General features: G+C 36.8%; 2 protein-coding genes and 1 long non-coding RNA gene across 11 annotated transcripts in view; 2 read left to right on the top strand and 1 right to left on the bottom strand.

The window, feature by feature from the left end:
* The window catches only part of MIER1 (MIER1 transcriptional regulator), a 71,851-nt gene extending 47,208 nt beyond the window's left edge, over positions 1-24,643 (bottom strand). For 4 of the 9 annotated variants that reach the window (XM_090269581.1, XM_090269575.1, XM_090269576.1 and 1 more), the window contains exons 1-4: positions 24,481-24,603; positions 23,306-23,406; positions 9,644-9,668; positions 4,262-4,407 (exon numbers count right to left, since the gene is read on the bottom strand). In XM_090269581.1, the coding sequence (XP_090125707.1) occupies positions 4,262-4,407; positions 9,644-9,668; positions 23,306-23,406; positions 24,481-24,547 (339 nt within the window). In that variant the 5' untranslated portion in view covers positions 24,548-24,603. Of the gene's footprint in view, positions 1-4,261; positions 4,408-9,475; positions 9,513-9,643; positions 9,669-10,764; positions 10,772-16,385; positions 16,405-18,902; positions 19,181-20,339; positions 20,417-23,305; positions 23,407-24,186; positions 24,249-24,480 lie in introns of those variants that run through there. The other 5 variants (XM_090269583.1, XM_090269578.1, XM_090269579.1 and 2 more) reach the window with 5 other exon arrangements.
* LOC150015054 (uncharacterized) lies at positions 18,950-21,773 on the top strand. Its single transcript, XR_016509710.1, has 2 exons — positions 18,950-19,215; positions 21,461-21,773. It is a non-coding gene; the product is annotated as an uncharacterized LOC150015054 (long non-coding RNA).
* Positions 24,394-25,104, top strand: part of DNAI4 (dynein axonemal intermediate chain 4) — an 80,988-nt gene continuing 80,277 nt past the window's right edge. Inside the window, exon 1 of the mRNA XM_090269574.1 lies at positions 24,394-24,913. Within this exon, the coding sequence (XP_090125700.1) occupies positions 24,867-24,913 (47 nt within the window). The 5' untranslated portion in view covers positions 24,394-24,866. The remainder of the gene's footprint in view (positions 24,914-25,104) is intronic.

The following is a 25,104-nucleotide window of genomic DNA, read 5'->3' as shown; positions in this document are numbered from 1 at the left end:
GATACCATGTCACTCCCGAGTCGGACTGCACAGCCATTCTCGGCGGTGCAGATAGACTCTTAAGAAGCTACACCATCGTCTCTCGAGACGGACGGCTGCCGACGATATAGCAATATTATGCTTCTGTTTAGGTAATTAACTCTTATCTTAACCTCTGCCACCCAGTATCAATTTAGTAAGCACTAACCAGAAGTAACAAGTTAGTTATCAACAATTATGATCCACTGTGGAATACAATATTTAGAGTTTGACGGTAGTATGAGAAGTATCTTACTTGATCTAAGGTATAAAGTGAAGATCTTGCAGCAAACTCTGGGCTAAAACTACAATAAGTACCAAAATCAACTTTGCTGAGGAATTCTCACTTTCAAATTTTAAAATAACAGTGTTCCTACTATGTGCTAACTGAAGCACTAAAGATTTAGCAAGGCCTATCATGTAAGAATCATTTATTACTGTCTGTTCCCAATCCTTTCTACTTTTATATTCTTTTTCCAGGAATATTTTCTCCATTTGAAGCATGTATTTTATTGAAAGCTCACCTCCTAGATCACACAGCCTCTAACCCAACTGAAATCACTGCATTCCGTAACCATAGGTATGGAATGGGCACATGAGCCCAAGCATGGCTATAGTTTCTAGGTTTTTACCAACAGCAATTAAAGAAACAGAGACTATTTCAAGCAGTAAAAATAGGAAACCTGGGAACTGACAGCGTATGAAGAACGCTGGTCTGAAAAAAGGCATCACCATGTAGAAATGTGGAAACAGAAAACATGTTTTGCTGGCACTTGAGTCCCTTGAGGTCTAGATATTCCTCCCCTGTGGAACTATGACTTTTAAGAGGGCATGTTAAAATTAAATGTTACACGTACATTTTGCTATTCCTAGCAAACAAAAATCTATTTACTATGGAAACGATTTTGACACTTATATTAAGATCACTATAATAAATTCTAATCTGTATATCTAACTCTATTAAAATATTTAAATGCTAAACGTATATAACTAAAATACCTTTTATATTGGTAAGCTTCATGAAAGCAAATGCAACAATATATATCAAAGCTTCTTCTATGAAAAGCTAGTTTTCATTTAAAATTTTATAATTCAAATGGAATGAACTTAAAACCACAGGCTATGCAGTTACTGATTGCTTATGAATAAATCAACTATCAGAATCCTGACACAATTACATCAAAAGTCCACTTCATACAACAAAAGTGCCAGGTAAAAACCACTTTGCCAGCTCCTCATGTAACTATGTTTCACTTCTATAAAAGCAAATGAGGGCAAAATCTTGCTTATTTTTTAAGGATAAAACAAAAATTAGTTTGGTTTGGTTCATATCTGAAGAGTGTAACTGTAGTAAACCCAACAAACACATGGCCCTGAACTAGCTTAGCTATAGGTTACAGATGAAAAGCACTAGTGATTGCTGCACAAACCTAAGCCTTCATTATTTGGGAAAAGTCAGAAGTATCTGAGAAGGTATAAGACTGTCTTGTTGAAAAGAATGATAAAGACTGGTTCCCTTGTCTTTCTCTTCCTTTCTATGTCCTCTATGAATAATTACATTTTAATTACTTTTTCCCAAGGAACAGTCATTTGAAAGTAAATTTCGGGAGGCTGCTAGAGAATAGGGAAGGAGGCAGAATAAAAAAGAAACAACCAAACAAAAAAGGAGACAATCATATACCCAAAATTTTAGCAAAGCCCATTAGTATCTTTGTATAAATGGAATAGCCCATTCTCTGAAATAGGCAATAATCATTCCATCTCATAATTTATAGTATCATATCTCATACTTGATCATCTCCTTTTTATTTACTCAATTACTCAGGTAATGCAGAATGTGAAGATACAAAATACAAGATTTTCCTCCTTGTATCCCATGGATGGGTTATTTAGAAATAGGAAAATATATCTGAAGTGACAAATTCCTGTATCTATGGGCAAATAACTGAAAGTAACTGCCTTTCCATTTCATGAATATATGAAATGACTGATTATTAAATCATTTGTTTCCTTTGAACATCACCTAGATTCTGAATTATCTAAGCAAATTACCTGTCTTTTAAATGGCTTTTCAGTCTCTTCTATAATTCTGACTCCAGGTTCTTCACGTGCTTTTTAACTTATTCTTGAAAAGTTTTCACAATAACTACAGTCATAATGTTTCAGTCAGCGATGGACCACATATACGATGGTAGTGGTATATCATGTAGCCTAGGTGTGTATGTAGGTTATACCATCTAGATTTGTGTAAGTGCACTCAATGATGTTTGCATCATGATAAAATTGCCTAACAATACATTTCACAGAACGTATCCCTGTCGTTAAGCAGCACATGACCATATACATTACTGCCATTAAGATCAATTCTGTTTTCTGACTAAAAAAATAAAATGTTGAATTGCTTTCGCATTGTGGATTAAGCTAACTTTAAGCACTAAACGATCCAAAATGGGACTATCTGACCAGATTTCACTAAATATTAAATAGGACTTCTTTTCCAGCTCTTTCAATGTACACTAAAAAGTTTCATACTAGAATTCTGAAACAAAGATTAGTCTTCATTACAATACTATAAGTGTAAGAATTCATTTTTTTCCATATTATGTACTCCAAATGCTTCAAGGCTGGCACTATGTCTTATTTATTTCATATGCTCCTTTTATCATGGAGTACAGCAGATCACATATGGAATAATTTTAATTAGAGCATACCAAACTGATTTATCCATTTATTCAAAACTGTGAGTGGCCACTCTTGCTAAGTACCATGTTACATTGGTGAATGAAAGAGACATGGTCCATCCTCTCATGGAACTAAAGGAGGATACAGACAATAAATTAAACAAGCATAATTACAATTTCCACTAGGTATAAAGAAAGCATTGAATTAGGTACAGTGGTTAAAAAAATGAATTAGGGGACAGAAAAGCTATTCTAGGGAGGTAACATTAAGTCTAGATTTAAGAGGATAAGGAGTGAGGCTCAGTAAGTACATACACTAGTGAGTAGGAATGAGCTGAAAAGCCTTGAAGCAGGAATAAATCAGCATATCAAAGAATGAAAGCAGCTTGTGTGGCTGGGGAAGAGCATGACAGGGGCAGTGTAACACATAGATGAATGACCATATCATGTAGGTGGCCTTGCTGGTCAGGCCAAGGAGTCTAGGTTTTCTTCTGGTGTAATAAGAAGCCAATGAAAAGTTTTAAACTGGAGGTTGACATAAACTAATTAATATTTTGAAAAATTCATCATGGCTGCTGTGGAAATATATTAGAGGGAAGAGTGGCAAAAGAGGAAATAGAGAAACCAGTAAGGAAGCTACTGCAATAGTCTAGGCTAGGATGACGACTTGGGCTAGAGAGTGGCAGCAAACACGAAGAGTTAGATAAGAGATATTTCTGTAGATAGAAATAATAGGCTTATTTAGGAATGGGTATCAGCAATGGTTTCTCATTAGGCAACAATGTAAATAGTAGTAGCATTTTTTTACTTATGTGAAGACTGAGAAGGAATAGGTAAAGAAGAAGAACATCGATCAATAGTTCTGTTTTGGACATTTAAAATTTAAGAGTCTACTGAGATATCCAAGCAGAAATGTCAAAAAGGTGGTTAGACAAACAAACCTGGAGTAGAGAATATATGTTAATGCTAGAAAAATAAACTAAGGTACTGAGCCTACAGACACAATAAAAATATATAAGAGCACCTAAGTTAAACGCTGAGTAAAGGAAGATGAGTCTGCAGAGGATAATGAATAGGAACAAAAAGACAGGAAAACTGGACAGTAGGATACCCCAGAATGTAAGTACAAGAAAGGAGTGATAAATGGGGTCAAATAGAGAGAAAGCTGGCCAATGAAGATAATAATAAAAGCATTGGTCATTCTTATAGGAAGGGGCAGAGACAATCTATAGCACTTCTTAGCACAAATGGGAAATGAGGAAGATGATGACGTAACTGGGAGATGCAAGAAGAAATTTAGGATCTTTTTATAGTGCATTTTTGACCTGAAACCTGTATGTTTTACACAAGTAATTACTTGATTTTATTTTACATAATGAAGTTATTTCTCTATAAAAAAGGCTTTCCATTTCAAACATTACACCTACAACCACATAGAATTTTTTAGTATCAACTGTATATAGCATCCCTTTTCCCCAAAAACACAGAGAACCAAAATATCAAGTGTTTCCTCTCTCCACAAAAATGTTATAAATGCTTCATCCTTTAGTCTTGTTATTTACCCTTGCAAGATCCTCTATTTCAGAACTGAAGTTTGTTTCTCCTTCCATCATTTCTTCTTCTTCTAATGTTCGTTCATCATCAAAATCATGAACCAGCATGTCAGCTGATGGATCAAATTCATGGTCATCTGATGTTGCTGAACCTCCTGGTAAAGAATATTTTTAAGTTTGGTAAGTCAAATTAAGTGTATCTTATTAATATTAATATACATTATTTGAAGCTGGCTGCAAGTCAAATAAAAGTACCAAAAAAAGCTATGTACAAGTATTATTTGTTTTCTGAAATTCTTGCCCTTACCCATTAACTACCTCGACTCCCATTATTCTCTAAAAGATGTAATAAGGGATTACTTTTTGCCTTGTCTCATTCCTATACATACTTACAAATGCAAAACTGGGAGGTGGGATGATATAGATTTAAAAAAACAAAACTATGTACAGCATTTAAATACAAAGTATTATAAATTTCTAAACAAGAAACCTGACTTGTAAAGAATGGTCACATCAAAGTAAGATGATCTTTTGTGTGGGAAAATTTGTAATTCTTGATCATGATATTTAATAGATACAGTGAGTATAAATCCTTATGGCCCTTAAGGATATATAATCATGTGAAATAGTCATCTGAATATATAGTCTAATGAAAATAAAGCTGCACTCAAATATTATTCTATTAGCATGTCCATAAAAATTTATTCCAGTGTATAAGTAACTGTCCTTAATTTATTATTATATGAAATAACCCAAAAATAAAATGTAAAAGCAAAATGTAACAAAATTGCATATCGAACTCTATGAAAGGCATTAAAATTAAAAATAACCTAGTAGGTAACTGATGTCCAAGCTAATCTATTTTTAGCCTGGTAGCTGGGGAATATGACTGTACTCAATAGGTCAAGCCTTGTAACAGCAGATTGCAAATGTTGGACATACGTATTCTGTAAACTAAATCCACATCTGGCTACTGTCAAACATACATGTAAGTTGGCAAAAAGCATTGTTTACTAATAAAAAAATGAGTTATTTAATATTAAAAATCAATTTAAACTGTTAAAAGTTCTATTAATGGATGCACCTTCCATTTCACTCCAGTAAAAGAATCAGTAAGTAAAACAAACCGACACAGATGCTGATTTGTTGAAACACAGACTATGAGGGATAAGGAAATGCTGAAGGCTCCAGGATCTTGTTACCTCCCCAATTTTTAAAATAAGAATCATTTTCTGAGTGCTTACTATTTGTCAAATACTGTACTATGCTCAAGCACTTCACATACATTACTTCAATTTATCTTCAAACAATCCTATGAAGAACAAAAAGAAAAACTTGAGGCTCAGAGAGTTTTAAGTAGCTTGTTTAAACTCATAGAGCCAGTAGGTGGCAAGGATGGAGTTTGAATCCAGGGTCTTCTAATTCCAACGCCTGCGGTTTTTTTACTGCACTCTAAGCCACCTGTAAGTCACAGCCTCAAAATAGTGGGTACCCTGCCTCAAAGAATATTTGAAGAGAACCAATGTTTACTATGATTAGTGAATAGCAAGCCGGGTCGGATGGCAAAGCACTTAGAAGTCATTGTACTCTCTAAAGAACATAAAAAAATATTGTTTTAAACATATATGCTCTGGTTGGTGTGGCTCAGTGGACTGAGTGTTGGCCTACGAACCGAGAGGTGCTGGTTCGATTCCCACTCAGGACACATGCCTGGGCTGCAAGCCAGGGCCTCCATTTGGGGGCGTGTGAGAGGCAACGGATTGAAGTATCTCTCGCACATCGGTGTTTCTCTCCCCCTCTTTCTCTCTCCTTTCCCCTTTGTCTAAAAATAAATAAATAAAATCTAAAAACAACAACAAAAAATCTAAATATTTAGTTGCAAAATCAGGTATCATTCTACAGTATAGCATAAAAGAGTTAACAAATTCATCAAAGTTTTAGAATGATTTACAAAATAAAATAATTTTGAAAAGTATATTATTTTCTTTTACAAATTAAGAAAACCATGACATAATTTTAGTAGGGCATTTCAGTACTGGACAAGGGACTTGTACAGTTTTAGAACAACCAATTTAATTGTAGCTTTTTTTGTCCCAATTATTATCCCTTCTTTCTGAGTTTTTATTGGAAAATGCTCCAAAAACTTTTCAGTTCACCTAGCAGTCTTCAAGGGCACTTAGTCAATAATTACACATTTCTACAGATGATACTATTTTTAGTCAGGAATTATGTATTCCTACAGATGATATTATACTTTTCTTCTCCCTTATATGTAGAAATATCCTAAAACACCTCACAGAATCGCTTTGTATAGTATTATCCTAATCATAATTTCTATTAGATGCAAATAGTGTCAAAATAACTATGCCTAATTCCTAACTACTTACCCTCTTTTACAAAGTTAAAAAAAAATCAAGCTCCCATGAGTACACAGACCAAATCACAAGTGTTACGTAACTTACCTGAAGTCTCCCATTTTTTTGTTATTATATTCAGAACCTTGCCACTTTCTCCTTCCACAAGAAATAGTATGGATGAACCTTTTCTCCCTTCTTACTCTAATTCCTTTCCCCACAAATACACTATTTTTTAAAATAAACTCAATTTTTTTCTTTCCTTAATTTGATTGTTTTATATCACTTCTTTTTACCTTGTTCTCTGGGACCAAATAATCATCCTATTCCTTTTTTTTAATTACTAAGGCCCATCATTAGGCTGTCTCCTAGGGGAAAAAAAAGTCTCAAAAATAAATTATTAGGTGTAGGAATCTGGTGCTTTGTGTAAATAAATATTATGTTTCAGAGTTAAAGCCAGTATCAGTGCTTTGTCATAAAATTACATACTACTGCAAAATTACTTAATGGTACCTTACAGTATATTAAATATTCACGAGATAAATTCAATTTATAATATATCATGTATACTCTTAAATTATTTTATTACCTCCCCTCCCTAAATCTCCACCTCTAATGGCTACCAGTCTTACAGGTTAAAATTTGTATTGTGCTTCCACATTGATGGAGTCTATAGACAAACGCCTTACCCTGGGTCATGTAATTATTAAAATAAAATCCAAAATGCAGATGTTACAAAGGACACAGCCTTTCACCAGTAGACCAAACATTTTTTTTAAATGAAGCCTCTTGTGTAACTGCCTAATAATATGAGTATTACTTATAAGAACAAGCCCTGGCTGGTTTGGCTCAGTGGATTGAGCGTCGGCCTGCGAGCTAAGTGTCGCTGGTTCGATCTTCCAGTCAGGGCACATCAGAGAAGGAAAACTCTGATTCCAAAAAACCTCCGCTGCCTTGCGGCATACCTCTTCAGGGGAAAGGCTAAGGGAGTAAACCCCGACAGAAAATCCGGAGCCGGAGTCCCTAAGGCGGTTTGACGCTGTAGTCAACACCGGCAACTCCTGCGGCGCACCTGAAGCCAAGCTGTATCGACTCCGTCTTTCCCTTGGACCCTTCAGCTGCGAAGAGAGGGGGGGTCTGCTGCATGGGCAACAGCAGACCCTCCATATCACCCTGCCCAGGCTCTGTAGCTTCAGCTTCACTGGAGAGGACACTCCAGCGTCATCGCAAGATGTCGATTCAACACGGGAGGAGACAGATACCGTGTCACTCCCGAGTCGGACTGCACAGCCATTCTCGGCGGTGCAGATAGACTCTTAAGAAGCTACACCATCGTCTCTCGAGACGGACGGCTGCCTCCAAACTTATAAGAACACTAAATATTCCTTTGGGCAAAAGCCTGCTATTAGAAACACTATTTCAAAAGATCTTCCTCGGTATGAAAACAATTAAAAAAAAAAAACAAAAAAAACCCAAGGATTCATTGTTTAAGAACTCAGCAAGCAGTAAAGGGTGTCAAAGACATCTGTATTCTTCAAGCTCTACTATTCTTCCAGTTCAGCCTAAACTGATTCAAATGCAAGGGGAACTGAGAAAGTCATTCATTAATATCAGTTTTGGAGAAATTATTTTTATATACATATGTATTACCTGATGAATGTCTCAAAGAGTCACAGAAGAATATCTAAAACTCAGTCTATTTGCAATGCCACAACATTAACAAAAACCATCTAGGACTGATTTTTTTTCAATAAAAATGATTTCTATGTTTGAAAGAAAAAGAAATTAGGAACAATTTCATGTCTTATAAAAGATAGAGTAATCTAGTATTTATCTAAGGTCAGACTCCTCCCAATTTCAACCGTCCAGAACATACTTGTAAACAAGGAAGTTGAAATAAATGTGACAAAATCAATGGTCAGTTCAGAAGGAATCTGGAGGTATTCTAGCCTCCCGCTTAATGTATTATACTACACAGAGTATCATGATACATATTCATGAAAGAACTGTGACCCATTAAAAAAGTCTAATGTTATATTAAGTATTTTTACAAACTTATTTTCTAAAATTTAAAACAGAAAGGTGATTGCTTCAATTATCTGGAAATTCAGTAATACAGCATCAACTAAATGTGTGGCGTTTTCAAATGAAATATTACAATGCCTCAGGGAGTTCCCGTTCTCTCTCTTCTTTAGATGTATTAGGCTGTCCTTTAATCCAAGTACTTCATTACAGAAGGCAGTACTCTCTTGGTCAAGTCCCAGGACAGAGTCAGAAAGACTGGTACCAAACTCTTTGATTGTTATTTAGCTCCAACCAATTGTTGCCACACAGAAATGCTATACCCAGTGGAGCTGGAATCTCTGATTGATCAATGAAAGTCTAAATCTAGATTTTTATATATAATATTCAAATTTTTAAAGATTACTACACTGGCCAAACAAAATCACATTTATTTGTGGCCCAGATTTGGTCCAATGATCACAATCTCTAAGTTAGGAAAAAATGAATTTGAATCATAGTCGAATAATGAAAAAATCCAAAGATATATGGTCAGAGTATAAAAACTGATCCTATTCAAATATAAAAATAACTTTAATTTACATTAAATATTCAATTGTTGAATATTTTCCTTATTTTATTTTCCTTCTTCCACTAAATATTTTAACAATTTTTCTCTCAAAATACTCTGAATTTCCTATACAAGCAAATACTTCTAAGTAGTAATTCCTTTTTAAAAAATATGTATCATATAAACTTCAAACCAAATATTAACAAAAAACTGTAAGAAATACATGTGGAAATTCAATGTAAAGAAGAGAGAGAGAACCCACAAGTAGTCACGAGGTTGAACTCACAGCAGCCTCACCTGTACTTTCAAGGGCAGTCAAATATTTCATCCATTTCTTTTTCCCCAAAGAAAAGAAGCATTCAGAAGAAAAGCAACTCAGATGGTAGTCTAACTCCACTAGCCTTTATGCAACTAATAGGACAAATGTAAGACAAACAGATTATAAAAAACATAGAAAATACTCACCTGGACTTGAAGACTCAACTGAGGGCTAAGGGGGGGAGAAAAGAAGAAAAATTAGCATTTTTGTGCAGTAATCTTTACAAACATCACAGGAATTACTCAATGACTGACATGACACCAAAAACTACAGTAAGTCTGAATCGTCTAAAACAAACGAAAACTTCTCATATAATCCTTCTGACGTTACATTATTTAAATACATAGGGAAATTCAAAACACTCCTCAATCTAGAAAAAAGACAATAATATGGAACTGATTCATGTTTTAAAGGCAAATGAGTCTCATCACATACGTGGTTGAAGAGCAATGATTTATATCTTGAAATTTTCAGAAATATTCCCTCCTATCAATACAGGAAAACCATGCACAAGGTTTGCTAGCAAACTGATCTATGGCTTAAAATGTGTGTGAGAATGGAGGCAGAACAATTAAGACATTATTTTAACTAAAAATTTTATTGCAAGCAAGCAGAAAGAAAAATTAAAATGTTACTTAGGCACCAAACAGTACATCAGGTTAACTTTACTGACAAACAACATACTTGTAAACTATCACAAAATTAGCACCTTTCACGCTAAGTCTAGAGAGGTTAAGTTACGAGAGGAGATTACAAAGACTTCAAATTATAATGCTCCTTCTACTGTATCATCCCACCTCTCATAAATTTAACCACATACTTCTGGAAAACATAAAGATAAAATTGTTAGCAGCTTATTTTGATAATATCACCACTTGAAAGTTTATGGCTGTTCTATCTAATTCAATTCAAATCAAGTCATCTACAAATATAAACTCCTATAAGATAAATTCAATAACAAATGCAAAAGATGCTTTGCATCTTCGTAACCAAAACCTTGCCTATTCAGATCTAAATATTTAGTGCCCAAAAAGAAATCAGAGACACTGGGAGACAAAAGCACTAGCAAAGAGATAGGATATTCTAGTATTTTCCTTCTTTCTCCTAAGTAATGGCACAGAGAGGCAAGAACAAAATAGAAAGGAGGAATATACCCAATACTTCAAAAGGTAGGCACCTAAGACAAATTTCTGTGAGGTGTTAAAAACGCCATTTTGAAAACTGTCCACATTATGCTAGTGTAGTAAGTATACTATCCAAATTCCACGAGGTGGCTTAGGTTCTTTTGAGGCATACTTTTTCAAGGGTTCCATGTTATTTTTCTTTTAATTCTTACGAGAGAATGGTTCTCACATATAGCATTGTCTTAGTCTAACAAAAAACTGACAGTATTTAGTACTGTATATTTTCAAGTGTCACTATATTTAAGTTACTCTGCCACGTCAAGAGTGCTTTTTAAAGCAGTTTCTCTAGAGCAGTGGTTCTCAACCTTCCTAATGCCGCGACCCTTTAATACAGTTCCTCATGTTGCGGTGACCCCCAACCATAAAATTATTTTCGCTGCTACTTCATAACTGTAATTTTGCTACTGTTATGAATCGTAATGTAAATATCTGATATGCAGGATGTATTTTCATTGTTACAAATTGAACATAATTAAAACATAGTGATTAATCACAAAACAATATGTAATTATATATGTGTTTTCCGATGGTCTTAGGCGACCCCTGTGAAAGAATCGTTCAACCCCCAAAGGGGTCGCAACCCACAGGTTGAGAACTGCTGCTCTAGAGGAAAGCTGAAGAGTAGGGTGAGAGAACAGAATAACGTAACCATAAAAAGGGTTTCTAGTTTGCTTAACTTCTTTCAGGCAGAGCTGAAAATAAATTTAACCACCACACAAATTATTACTAGCAAATCAATATTTTTTAAAATTTAATCTTTTACTTCATTTAATTCTGACTTCCCAAGTTTAAGAACAACCCTAGTTCAAGGCTACAGCAATGCTCATGACTATCTTCATCTGATCCCAGGTTCATTATCCACAAGAATAGCTTTACAATGCTGTTCTTCCTTTTTAGTAAACTTTTGAAACAGGTTTGCATGGCATAAAAAAGAAAAACCAGCATTTCTTTCAAATGAGTAGTTTAAAAGAAATGGTTTTTTGAGCATTTAGTTCTTTCTGAACACTCCAATAATTATTCCATTTAACGGTCTTCTTGTAGAAAAGGCTTTCTGATTAATAAGAAGTTATTTTACTCAAGAAAAAATGGTATACTTTCACTGATGTTAGATATTGGCAATAACAGAGATATTGAATTGTGAATGGTGTCTGTACACGTCAGTTTGTAAACAGCCTCCAACAGGACTAAATGCCAATAAATACCATATTGATTGTTGTTTTATCGGTAAACAGTTAACAGTTTAAATTCTGAAAAAGGCCACAAATACTTTCCATTTACTAAGATAACAAATAGCTCCAGGACTGATAGCATTTGTAAGTATAACTGGCATAAAGTAGGATACCCAATGTTCCAAGATAGCATTAATGGTCATATTATGTCAGACATACTGAAAAGTTTCAAAAACCATGACTTACTTGACTGATGGTGTATATAGATTATAACAAGGAGAGGGAAAGAGGTATCGTTTGCCCATACATATACATTTTTAACTGTATATTCAAAATAAAATTCTACTGTATTGGTTTGGGGAGGATGGAGAATGACATCAGTTTCTTGAAAGTAATTATTTCCAATTAAATAAGAGATAATTATTAACCAATGCCACCCCAATAAATTTAATTTAAAAAAGAAATGAGTGATTATTAAATATATAAATGGGGAGCTTCTGGAAAACTGGTATTTGAAAACAGTTTATACTATAAACCACTTTTTCCAATTAACAAAATGATTTTCTTTCAAATATATGAGTTTAGTCTCATAATATAGGATATTTCAGTATGGAATGAGGATATTTTTAATTTAGGTATTTAAAATAGCAGAAGTAGCTTACATTTATATAGGACTACATATTTTCAAATGCATGAAATTACTTGATCATAACCATAAACCTTCCCTCATTTTATACATTAGCAAACCTAGGGAGACACAATGGTTTGATCAAGGTTCCACCATAGATGAAGAAGGTAGAAGGAAAGCCTAGGGCCTGATCCTTTCTATACCTCCTGAGGAACAGCTATGTAAAAAAAATATTTCTCTTCATTTCCTTCTTTCTCCTTACTTTTACTTTTTCAAAAAGTTTTCATCTGCTCAAAGAAGGTTTAAAATGTGAGTTCAAGTTGTCACTTGTCATGTCAGACTATTATCTATGTCTCCTTAGGAACTGGGATCTCTTAACAATACCCTCCAGTAAAACTGCCACATCTACCATTAATGACTACAGTAAACTGGGAAGGGGGAAAGTGGGGTGGGGGGGGTGGAAATAAAACTAAAGCTATACAACCTGGGGCAGTGTGCCTTAGTTGGTTGGAGCATCATCCCAGACACTGAAAAGTTCCAAGTCTGATACTGGTCAGGGCACATGCCTAGGTTGCAGGTTCAGGGTCCCTATTTGAGGGGCGCAAGAAAGGCACCTGATCAATGTTTCTCTCCCTCTTTCTTTCTCTCTCTAAAATCAATAAGCATGTCCCTGGGTGAGAACTAAAACAGAAAAAAAATCCTAAATCCATACAAGTACTCACTAATAGTATCTATTTTTAGAAAAAGTTTGAACTATAAAATGAAAGCAGTAAAGATTTTACAATGAAGTTTAAAACGTATTTTAAAAGCACTCATGCCCTGGCCAGATAGCTGTTGGTTGGATCACCATCCAGTACACCAAAAAGTTGCAGGTTTGATCCCAGGTCAGGCACAAACGGGAGGCAACCAATCAATGTTTCTCTCTCACATCTATGTTTCTCTCTAGCTCTCTCTCCCCCTTCCTCTCTAAAATTGATAAAGATATCCCTGGGTGAGGATTAAGAAATATATATAAAATTCACTCATACATTACAGATAGAAACAGGAGTTGGTTTAACTGCTCTGCATATAATTATGCCAAAACGAACTACTTATATCCTTAATAAAAAACCACCAAGATGTATTATGTTTATTACCACGAAGTTGTTCATAGCCAAAAGTTGGGGGAAAATTTTAATGTCTATCATGTAATTAGTTAGAAATAAAAATACAGTTCTTCCAAGCAATCGAATACTACTAATCCATTAAAATGAATGAGACAGATCTTTTGCATTGACTGGGGGGAAGAAAACAAATATATATGTACTTAGAATATATATAATATGGGGGGGGTGTGAAGAGGAAGGGAGTTCATTGGGCTAGAATATACGTAAAAATTTTTCCCCCCAAAAGGATTCACAAGAATCGGTTAACAACAGTTACCACTAGGGAATGAGTTGGGGAGAGAGAGCTTTTTTCCATTTTGTACCTTTCTGTACTGTTGGAATTTCTAACTACAGAATTGGAAGCATTACTCATTATTATTTTAAAAAGAAAGTTTTGTGGAATTATGAGACATTTTTTATTTTCTTTATTCCTTGATTTAAAAAAAAAATCTAGTACTTGCCACTGTTTTTTCAGAAACAAGTCTATAATTTAGAAAAATAACGTAGTGTTCTTTTAGGTGCATATATAATTATTTGAGATGGAAAACCACCACCACACACACACACACACACACACACACACACAAAGTAGGCTAAATCAAATTTTAAAAAATGAACTCTATTAACTTTTATAGCAATTTTTATACCTTGACCCATACAGTATACAATTTAAGTCAATCAAGTTCTTAATACTTGTAATAAATATTCAATGCCTCTGATCTGTCCAAATGTTTTTGTATTTTTCTAAAACACGATGAGAAATATTCCATACACTAGAAAACTATAAATTTGGAGTAAAAAAAAACTTCAATTAATTATTATTACTAAAAAAGGTAGTAAAAACATGAAGTTATCTTTAGATTCTTTAATTCCAGGCAATCAAAGCATATTTTCAATGAGCATAACTGTCTGAATTAACTCCCCCCCCTCAATTGCACCACCATCTCTTTAAAGTGTTATTGTCACCTACTTAGTAATGTAGACACTAAATCATTTAGATTCTTACAGACGGGCATGAGGACAGAAGCCAGGAAGGAGCCCTCCTCCATAGTGAGAAAGGCAGGGAGAACTCAGCCCTAAGAATTCAGAAGCGTAGGTTCCAGCCTCAATTGCGCCACAGACTAACTATATGACCTAGGGTAAATTACATAAACTCTTTGCTTAGTTTCATTTTCTCTAAGATTTAAATATCTCAAGCTCAAATTCCTTTGAGATCAAAGTTCTTTACTTTTATTATGAATTTCTCAGAAGACAAAACACTACGAAGGAGTACTTAACTAAATGGATATAATATGTTTAACAGACTCTTCTAAACTTATTTTTTTAAATCTAGGACTATTGGGAAAAGAGGATCTCAATTTGCAAAAGCTTTCTGGGGATGCTACTTTATGAATTTCACATCTACATAAGCATAATTATAATAGTCATTCTCCTAAGCCATATAATAAGTCAATCAGAATGGGTCTCAAGCAAAGAGTGGTTCTTTAACAGTTTAGTCACTGCAATGAATTTGGAAACTACTTGCAAATCTTTTGAAATGTACAGGGGCTCAATCTGAACTTCAAGCGAGAAATTTCTATACAGACAATTAGTTTTCATAAAGACATGAGGAAATTTCAATGGCAACGTTTTATTTCTGAATTATTTGGGAAACAGATTAGTCTCACAAGAATTCTCTAAAACTAATTAATTTCTATATATTCCCCACCAACCTATCCTACCATATCAAGCACTGAAGTAGTAATAAATACTTCTTCTGAATTAAAGTTTTTAAGGGATCTCACGCATTGGTGTTCTTGATTACTTCCGATAAATCCTTACTAGCACTAAAGTATAGACACTAAAAAAATTTTCATTACCAGTATAATTATTTATGACCTTAAATTCATTGTAGTGAAACATGTTTTGAGAAATTAATACTATCAATAATAGCAGTTAATATGATCCCATTCCCTTAAAAACAAAGTCCAAATAGACTAAAAAAATACTGAAGAATATTTTTAAAAAAGTGGATAGATGTGACAGTGAATAAACAGATTATGTATCATTTTTGACAATATTATAATATGTAAAATTAACAGTAAAGTAAGTCCATTACATTTTCTTCTCTTCATATAACAGTAATATGGCCTAGGTGAAAAGATAGGTCTGTGCTATGCTGCAGCTTATTTTTTTTCCCTTGAGAAAAAGTTCCTATGTTTACAAACTCTGAAATAAAAGGCAAACTGTTCCTCCCCTAGGGTCCCTACACCACGTTCCTTATAAAACCCAAAGGATCAACTATTTCTTCTTTCTTTTCCACTGCCTTTATTGAAACTGTGACTACTCTGTAATTTCCTTCCTTTAAGAGTGACTAGAAGAACCTCCTTTAAAGAGATTGATAAATAACTTTAAGGGATAATAAACAATGAGAATTACCAAAAAGTATTTTAAAAGGGAAAATATGCCCGTTCTTTTCGGTATATTAAATATGCTTTCAATGTTGTCACAATTTGAAGAACCATTAAATATATACGCCCTACTATGAACTGAGATGATCAGACCAAGTATGAAAAATTGGTATATTCTATTTACATCTAAAGTAATTTATATTTAAGAATTAAATGTTCTTCTGGGGGGCAGGGGCAAAGCAGATGTAGGAAATAACAACAAAAAAACTCAGAAGCATAATACCTACATTTTTCTCTGGAGACATGCTTCTTCAATAACCTATTTTCTCCTAAGATTTATTGAATAAATTCATATTGTTGCTACGCACTTACTGTTATTTCATCAATTAACTTCAATCCTCAGGTCTACTTAACCAAGGGTATAATAGCCAGCATTTGAAATGAGTTTACCACATACATCATAAAGAATGAATCTCCTGAAAGTCCAAACAAAAGTAAAAGCATTTTATAAACCAAGCATTTCTCCATCTAATTTTTTAATGACCAATCTCTAAAATCATCCTAATTCTTACAACGTTGAAATCAGAAAATTGTAAATTAATTTTACTTCTCACCTCATCACCTGTTTTACATTATTTTTGGTAGCACACAGATGAAGGTTACTCTTCTTCCAAATTCACTATAAAAAATACCATCTACAAGTAACTGAAGAATATAAAAGATGAGTTTTTTAGAGATACCAGATCACTGTCCTGATCGGTGTGGCTTAGCTGCTTGGGCGTTGTCCGGCAAAGCTAAAGGTTGCCCATTGGATTCCAGTTAAGAGTACATGCCTGTTCGCCCAGTATAGGAGGCAACCAATCAGACATCAATGTTTCTCTCCCTCTCTTTCCCTCCCTTCCCCTCTGTCTAAAAATGAAATAAAATCTTTTTTTTTTTTTTTTAGAGACCAGGTCACTAAAGAAACGCGCTGAAAACAAAATTCGGTTTTTCTTCTTGAAACGGAACCATGCATATGTTCCTACTGGAGAATTCCATTCTCCAAGCGATGTAATTTTTAAGAAAACTAAAATATATGCTTGAATATATTAGAAAATGATTAGTGATTCAAAACATTGCTTTTCCTCTCTTACATTAATGCAGCCATCTTTAATTTCTAAGACAAGAAATAAAATGTTAATATACTTCCAATTTATTAAGTTTTCAGTGTGCTGGCAGTTACAACTTCTGGATGAGTTTTTTTAACTTAAATCTCACCATATTTTCATATACTAAGCTATTTTCCTTCAATAATATCTTGCTTTAAAATATGACAACAGAACTTAAACCTCAAACCTTTGCCAGATAGCACACTGCTGCTTATTCAATTATTCACTGAAAGGATGATCAGCTAAGTACTATTCAATAAAATATATGTAAAAGCCAGCTACATACAACTCCTCCCCGCTCTTACATACAAAGGAAAAAAACAAACAAAAGTTAGGATTCTTTCAGCTAAGTGGAATAAATCCATCACATTTAAGTAAAATGCAAAGTACTGTTTTCTCCAGCTCATTTGAAATTGAAATAATTAACTACAAAGACCAAAGAAATGAAAATAATCTCCACTCAACAGGTACATGAAAAGGCCTCCAAAAATATTTTCCATAATTTAATCATGTTTCTGTATCCCAAGATTTAAAATGGAGATAATAATGGATTTGATGGAAGTACTCACCTTTGACGTCATTGAGAGAATAAGACAGACAAAAATTGGGGGGTCAAGGTAAAAAAGAATTACCTACTCCTGAATCTGTTTTTTTGAGCGCCTCCGAGACTATGAAAACAATTCACACAAGAAAAAAAATGCCTTACCAATCATTAAGAGTGGCTCTACCCAAAGAAAATATAAAAATCTAAGTATATCACATTTGAACTCCGAAAGGTAAAGAATAACAAAATTTTTCCGAGGGTAAGAAAAAATGTTTTTTAAAAATCGAATGTTTATGGTTTAAATCAGAGGCAAAAATTTAAAACTCCAGTTCATATACTATGTTAAAATTAAACAAAGGCCCAAACATTTAAAACAAATACCACTGTCAATAAAGAGGTTTTGGGACCTCGTTTAATTAAAAAAGAGCAAAATAAGAATTCTTCCACAAGGTAGGAAAAAACAAATTAGAAGGCTGGAGTAGATGTGGAATGGGGTGCGGGTAGGGGGGTGAGCGCCAGGGAAGTGAAAGAGGGGAAGGCAGAAAGCAACTCTGCTGAAATAAATACAAGGAGGGAAAGAGATTTTTACCTTGGGGGCAGGGGATGGAACACTTTGGAGGAATGAGGAAACTCCCCCAACCTAGAGGGATGGATTGTGAAATGCCAGGTTCATTTCCCCAAAGTCGTTTTATCACCATCAGGAAAATTACAGAGTTAATCTAAAGCCGTCCTGCCTTAAGTTTTCCCCACCAACCCAGACTGGATGTCAGGAGCAAAAGGGTGGGGGTGAGGCGAAAGGGCGCAACAGCATCTTAAGGGAGGGAAGAAACTTCGCAAGAAGAGGAAGCAGCAGCTCCTCTCTTGGCCCCTAGCACCAGCCCGCGAAGTTGCGCCACAGACGCCCCTGCTCAGCGGGCGTCCCCAACCCGTCCCTCCCCGCACACAGTCCTGCGCAGCACTCGACCCTTCAAAGTGTCCCCGAAGTCCAACTACGCCTCCGCTGCCTCCCAGCCCCGCAACCATCCCAACTAAGTTCCAAGAAAAGCTTCCGCCCAGAGCGCGGCCTGTTCCGGACAACAGGTGGGCAGTGGAGCCGGCAAGGCTGGGCCTCTCCTAGCCAGGCCCACTCCACTCCTCCCCGGCCAGGGCCCAGGGGTGCCCGGCTCCGGGACAGGGAGGGGGAACTCACTCCCTTACCTCCGCCATATTTGCCGTACTGACGGGTCACATCTCCGCGGCGGCCGCAGATGGGTCACGGCCAGAACCCGGATGTGAGACTCGGCAACGGGACTCCAGTCGCCGCTGCTGCAGCCTCTCCGATCCGCCGTCTCTGCCTCCTCGGGAACGCGCAGGAGCCACCCGAGCGCGCCCACCACGCCCCACTCCGCCCCCTCACGGCGACCCGGCCCAGCAGGACAGGAGGAAAAGGCCGGCGCGCGCGGAGGACGGGCGCGCGGGCTGCCGGCGGCAGCAGCCCTCCCGGGTGCTGCGCAGAAGGGGCGGAGTCAAGGTGGGTGTGGAGGGAGGTGGGCATCTCCGTGAGGTGCGCCTCCCCTGCCCTAGCCGATGAAGGCGCACAAGTCCAGCCAGAAGAGAGGGCCCTAGAGACTAGAGAAGTCAAGGAAGGGTGCCAAAGTAACCGTGTCTGGCATTCACACCGATGGGAAAAAGATTCGTTATATTTTACACGTAGGCCTTTTTCAAAGTACATTTGCTGGAAAACGGATGTTGCTGTGATGCAACAACGGCAAGTAGTGCGCTTTGAAAGCGCTTATCCCTTGACAAATATTCCTCTCAGTTGATTCGCGACGGGAAATGTAAAATTCGGTATTTCAAAGTTTTAGCGGTCTGGGCAGAGATTAAGGGATTGTGCTAGATAGTCTGCCATTCTCCTATCTCACTGGATTTTCCTCACACACCTTCTGAAATACCAGTAGCAACACAAGTGCAACGGCTGAATCCTGCACTAGAGAAAATTTAAAAATCTTAAATATTGAAAAGCTGCTCTTTGTTGGACATGATCTCTGACTTAACAGCATGGAGGGAGAACTTGCTTTTATTTGCAATGTCTGAAATGCCTGCAGTTTTAAAGTTTATTGTAATATATTGGCCTAGAACTGTCAATGGGCCTTAATGACAACTCTGATGACAGCCAGAGCCAATGACTGCAAAATAACAAACATGTTTTCACTTCCATTACTAAGGCAGGTACTGGCTAATGCAAACGTAATATTAAAACGTGCCCGAACATATATTTTACTAAACCAGCAGTTTAGAAGTCTTATTTCAAAGACAGTTTTTCTTCCCCAAATGTTCAAGGGTTCCTCTCAACACAATTTTTAAAACGACTACCAAAATCAACCAGTTAAATATGAAAATTACTCATTCCCTCCAAATAATGCCATCCCTACAATATATTGCATAAATGTGCACAAATAAAATGATTAAGTTAATACTTATAATGCAATATGGGGAGGCTGTTTTCGTACAGTATTTGTATTCCCTTAAAATTCTAGACTCTGTTAAGCAGTTTCCTACTTTTAAAGATTCCATATTAACTTGAAATTCTTATGTCCAACAATAATTTGTGCATTTACAGGTATATGAAGTAGCTGCTAAGTGAAAGGACATTACCTGGTAATTTGACAGGAAAAGAGTCCACAGACAGTCTGTAAACCAATTAAACATAAACATCTGATGCACATTTTCTACTGAAAGAAAAGCAAGGGAAAGAAGAGAAAGGAAAACTTTAAGGTTCCCAAATCTACAAACAATTTTTACCATTAACTGTACTGTACAGTATTTTCATTTTATTTTTTAGAATGCTTATATTAAAAGTGTTTTTCAGAATTCCTTGGAGGAATAAATATTTTAGCATAGGTATATATAATTTCTAAATTACCCTAATTGAATTACCTTAGTCCTTAGCACTTGAAATAAAAATGGCTTTTTCACATAATTTTCACTTTGAGATGCTTGATGGAAACAGCAAGGCAAAGAATAGTGGATAGACTTGAGGTGGGTAAAGATAAAAATAATAAGGGGCCTCGAGGTAGAAACTCAGGCTTTATAATACCATGGGGATAAAGGAGGATCTTCCATTTAAATATGAAAGCTAATATATGAAATTTACATAGCTGGTTACCAAAAGGAAAATTTTTAAGTGTTGTCAAAAATGCAAGGCTTAAGCCCATTTAATCTTTGATTCTTCAGTTAAACCATCAACAAAAATCCCAACTGTGATTAAAAGCTGGGCACTACTGCCTCCTAAGCTACTGAACGAATTCAGAAATTGTCAGGAAAATCGAGTTTGGAGAAATACTTGAATGGATATCCATCTTACTGATAAATGACCTTTAATTTTATTAATACAGTGTATTAATTTTACTAATTTTAAGTGGCATTATGGTATAGAAGAAAAAAAAACCCTACATTTTTCTCCTCATTTTTATAAAGGTGGGTTCAGTGTTTTTAGGTTCAAACATTCTAAAAGTAAAGAGAAACAGCTCCAATATTGTAAGTCATTGATAACATATGACTTACTGAATTCAGTACAATTCTCCCATTTTATCCTAGTGATATACTTATCTTTACAAATTTTAGGAGCCACCTTAAGGAAAGTGAAATCTTTTTCAAAACTCTTGCTTACCTCTTCAGTATCAAATATGTAAAAATTAAGTATTCATTAGCCATGGAATCGTAGTGTTAGATGGGACCTTAGAGGTCTTTAGTCAATTTCTCCCTTATCTCTGTAGGAATCCCTCACTGTTTCCCCACTTTCTACGGAGCAAGCTTTTCTGCCTATGTTTAAACACCTCCAATGAATCCCTGCATCATGAAGAAACTGCTTAAAAAAAAAAAACCTGCTCTGGCCAAATGGTTTAGTTGGTTGAGCTTTGGCCCATGAACCGGAAGATCATCTGTTCAATTCCTGATCAAGGGACATGTCTGAGTTGTGGATTTGGCCCCCACTGGAGCACCTGAGAGGCAACCAATCAATGTTTCTCTCCTTCTCTTTCTCCCTCCCTTTCCCTCTCTCTAAAATAAATTAATTTTTTAAAGCTCTAATTTTTGGAATATTCTTTTTATTAAACCAGTATCTACCTACTTATTACTTGCCTCCATTACCCTGAGTTCTTCACTTTGTATTAATACAACAGATTTCTTCTTTGTATTCAAATTGAAGCAGTCAATATTTACTTGTATACTTGGGTTAACAAAAAATAAATGTTGAAAGCCAACTGATACTAGAAGAGCTTAAAACATGACAGTTAAAGGCATGAGTATATTCACCATTACCTATGAGTTGTTAAATTATTATGGTTTATGGTATTTATTAATGTGACATTCATAAAGGTAGTTCTGTTCATTGTAGTATTATATTTAAACTAAAAAAGTGTGGTTAACTGCAATTTTATGTGAGGCTTATCACTAGTGTCCCAAAACAAAACAAAAAAGATCATTATACAAAGCCTGAATAAATGCCTCTTTAGCTCCCATTCCCCACCTAAAGGTTTCCTTATTTTCAGGGAAACTAACATTAACTTTTACCACATTAAGCTACTCAAAACTGCTATTATATTGGGAATTATTTTTAAGCAATTTACTGAATGCTCCATTAAAAAGTTATTAAACAATTTTATAGAAGCTATAATACACACACACAAGAACCACTCAAAAGTTATTTTGCTGTTAACAAAAGCATTTAAAAGTCACAATTTTACTTAAACCAATATCTTAAACTAACCAATAAGTAAATTTCTTCGGCAATTTACATATCCTAAGAAACATAACCTTTTATTCAGTACCAACACCTGATTCAAATATAGAAATATATACCCATACTGTATAAACAAACTCTTATGCAACTCAAAAAGGTACCTCTCAAAAATGCAACAAGAGAATACTTTTAACAATTTAGACTCTGGAGATTGCTTGAATAAAACAGATTAATACAGCACATTCAAAACCCTAAAAACAAATTCTATTGCTAACAATTTTCAGAGTACCTGAGTCCCTTTGAGATTTTGTAACTATTCCTGAAATTTTTGTTTAAAAGTGACAGCCTACACATCATGTGCAGGTAAAAATTTATAGATTACTAATTTGGTTGAAAATACCTAAATACCAAAAAAATTCACCTATTTAAAAAAATGACAGTTTAGATAAATTGAGTTTACCTTTACTTTAGTAGGCGGGATGCAGGATGCAGGTTACAAAGCAGTAATGCATTGCATTTGGAAGCCCCTCATCTATATGACAATCAGCAGCATCATCTTTATGTTAGTTTGATTTTTATTGTTAATGCCAGCCCAAAACACTCATATAGGCTTTTGGTTCTTCAAAGAACAGTTTAAGTGTTTCTTTTCATCATCTTCATATAGTGTTCTATGCAGTGGCCCTATTTATTTTAGATTATCATAAACTGATATTTTTAAAGTTCTTATATTGTTGACGTTATTTTTATCTCACCCAAAATCTGGAAATTATTGGCTCATCAGCAGTTCTCAAACACTGGAACATATGAGAACAGTATATTTATATTACTTGAGGGAGTTCGGCTATTCCCTCCCTTAATCTCCAAGTGTGCCCCTGCCTACCAGCATCACATCCGTCTTGTCTGCATTGAACCTCAACCAGTTGGTTCTTAACCACGTCCGAAACTCAGCCAGGCACTGGGAAAATCGAGCCACCACACCATCTGGATCAAAGGAAAGAGAGCCTCAGTAGTAACTAGACCAGAGAAGATGATACCACAAGCTCACCATTCTTCACCTTGTCTCTAATTTTTTAAAAAATGGCTAGGAATTAGGACCAGGATCCCATGACAATTTTGAAAACATAAACAAATCCTGAGTCATGCAATTTGTAACCAATGATAAAGGAATAAAAGCGACCCAATGAATAGGTCATCTCATTCCACCCATAAATGAAGAAAGAAGGTCCAGTCAACTCCAAGTCATCTCAGCTAGACGGCCTCAGGAGACGGGGTACTCGTAACTATATACGTTTTCCGGCAAAATTACGAGTTTTAACGTTGGAGAAAGCTTTAGGGATAACTGGGGCCCAGAGAGGGGTAGTGACTTGCTCAAGGTCACACAGCGTGCAAGGACCAGAGATGAGCTGCAGGCCAGAGATATTTCCACTAAAAGCTGAAGAACAAGGCCATTCAAAAGCGGGGTAATCATCTGTCCCCAGGAATCCTCTCACCTACTGGGAGGACCTCGATCCGTCAAAATAACGCCCTCTTTGAGTCTCTCTTCCCTCCCTCACTCCCTCCAAAGAGACGATTTGCTTCGGACCCTGCTCACCACAAGGGCTGCGGTGCGAGCAGGAGCCTCCCCGGGGCTGGTACGCAACCCGCAGATACAGGGAAAAAGAGGCGGAGCCACAGGGGGCGAGGTCAGCTTAGCCCCACCCCAACCAGGATCGGAGGCGACAGGAGAAAGGGGCGGAGGCAAGCAGGACTAGGCGAACTCACTCCGCAGAGGATTCCCAGCTCACCGCAGCCACCTCCAAAGCAAAGGACCGGGCTGGGAGGGGGTGGGCGGTTAAAGGAACCAGCGCATGCGCCCTGGGTCACCAGGGCCACTCTGGGAGGGGAGGCCAGCTGGGCAGGCTCTCTCGCAGCCCCTCCCCGGAAGTTAAGGGTCTTCCGGGCAGTACTTTACGGTGGGGGAGGGGAAGGAGAGAAAGGGGACTGAGGACAACTCAGGAGTCCCTCGTCCCAAAAAGGACTAGGAGAGGAGAGGTGGTTAATGGAGGCTGCACTTACAGCCGCTGCCGCTGCTGCCGCCTCCACCTTCGCTGCTGCCGCCACCGCCTGAAGAAGCCCCATCCATCCGCCTGCAGCTGGGGAGACTCAGAGCCTGGGAGGGGCCTTCGGCCGGGGCCGCCCGCCTCCTTCTTCTAGTCGTCTCCCCGAGCTTCCTCTTGCTCCACCAACCCTCTGCCCTCCCCTCCGCCTCCGCCCTCCTCCTCGGCCTCCAGCTGCCAGCCAACCGCGCGGCCGCTTGTTGAGCCCGGCTCCACCGTCTCCATGACGCCCGGCAAACATTCTGGTGCTTCAGGTCCGGCCGCTAACGCCTGGGGTCGGGGTACAGGGACTCCAGAAGCAGGCAGGGAAGCGGGTGGTTGACCACCTCTCAGCCAGTCGCCACCATGCCCGTTTCTCCGGTAGACAGTCGCAAGCAGCCAAACCTCGGATTGTAAGTTCCGGTGCTAAAACCTTAGTCTTTCCCCCTGGGTCTCAGGAGGGAAGCCTTTTAGAGCCGATTTCTTACTGCATCTGGATTCAATCAGCAGCCCTCGAAGCTTCCAAGCGGCAATGTCTCTCCTACCTTGGCCTTAATACAGCCTTTTTCAAATCCCCTACAGCTGTGCTTGCTCTATACGAAAA

Source organism: Furipterus horrens, unplaced genomic scaffold (assembly GCF_987537825.1).
Source record: "Furipterus horrens unplaced genomic scaffold, mFurHor1.1.pri manual_scaffold_3, whole genome shotgun sequence".
NCBI lineage: Eukaryota > Metazoa > Chordata > Mammalia > Chiroptera > Furipteridae > Furipterus > Furipterus horrens.
This window is presented reverse-complemented; position numbering and strand designations above follow the sequence as displayed.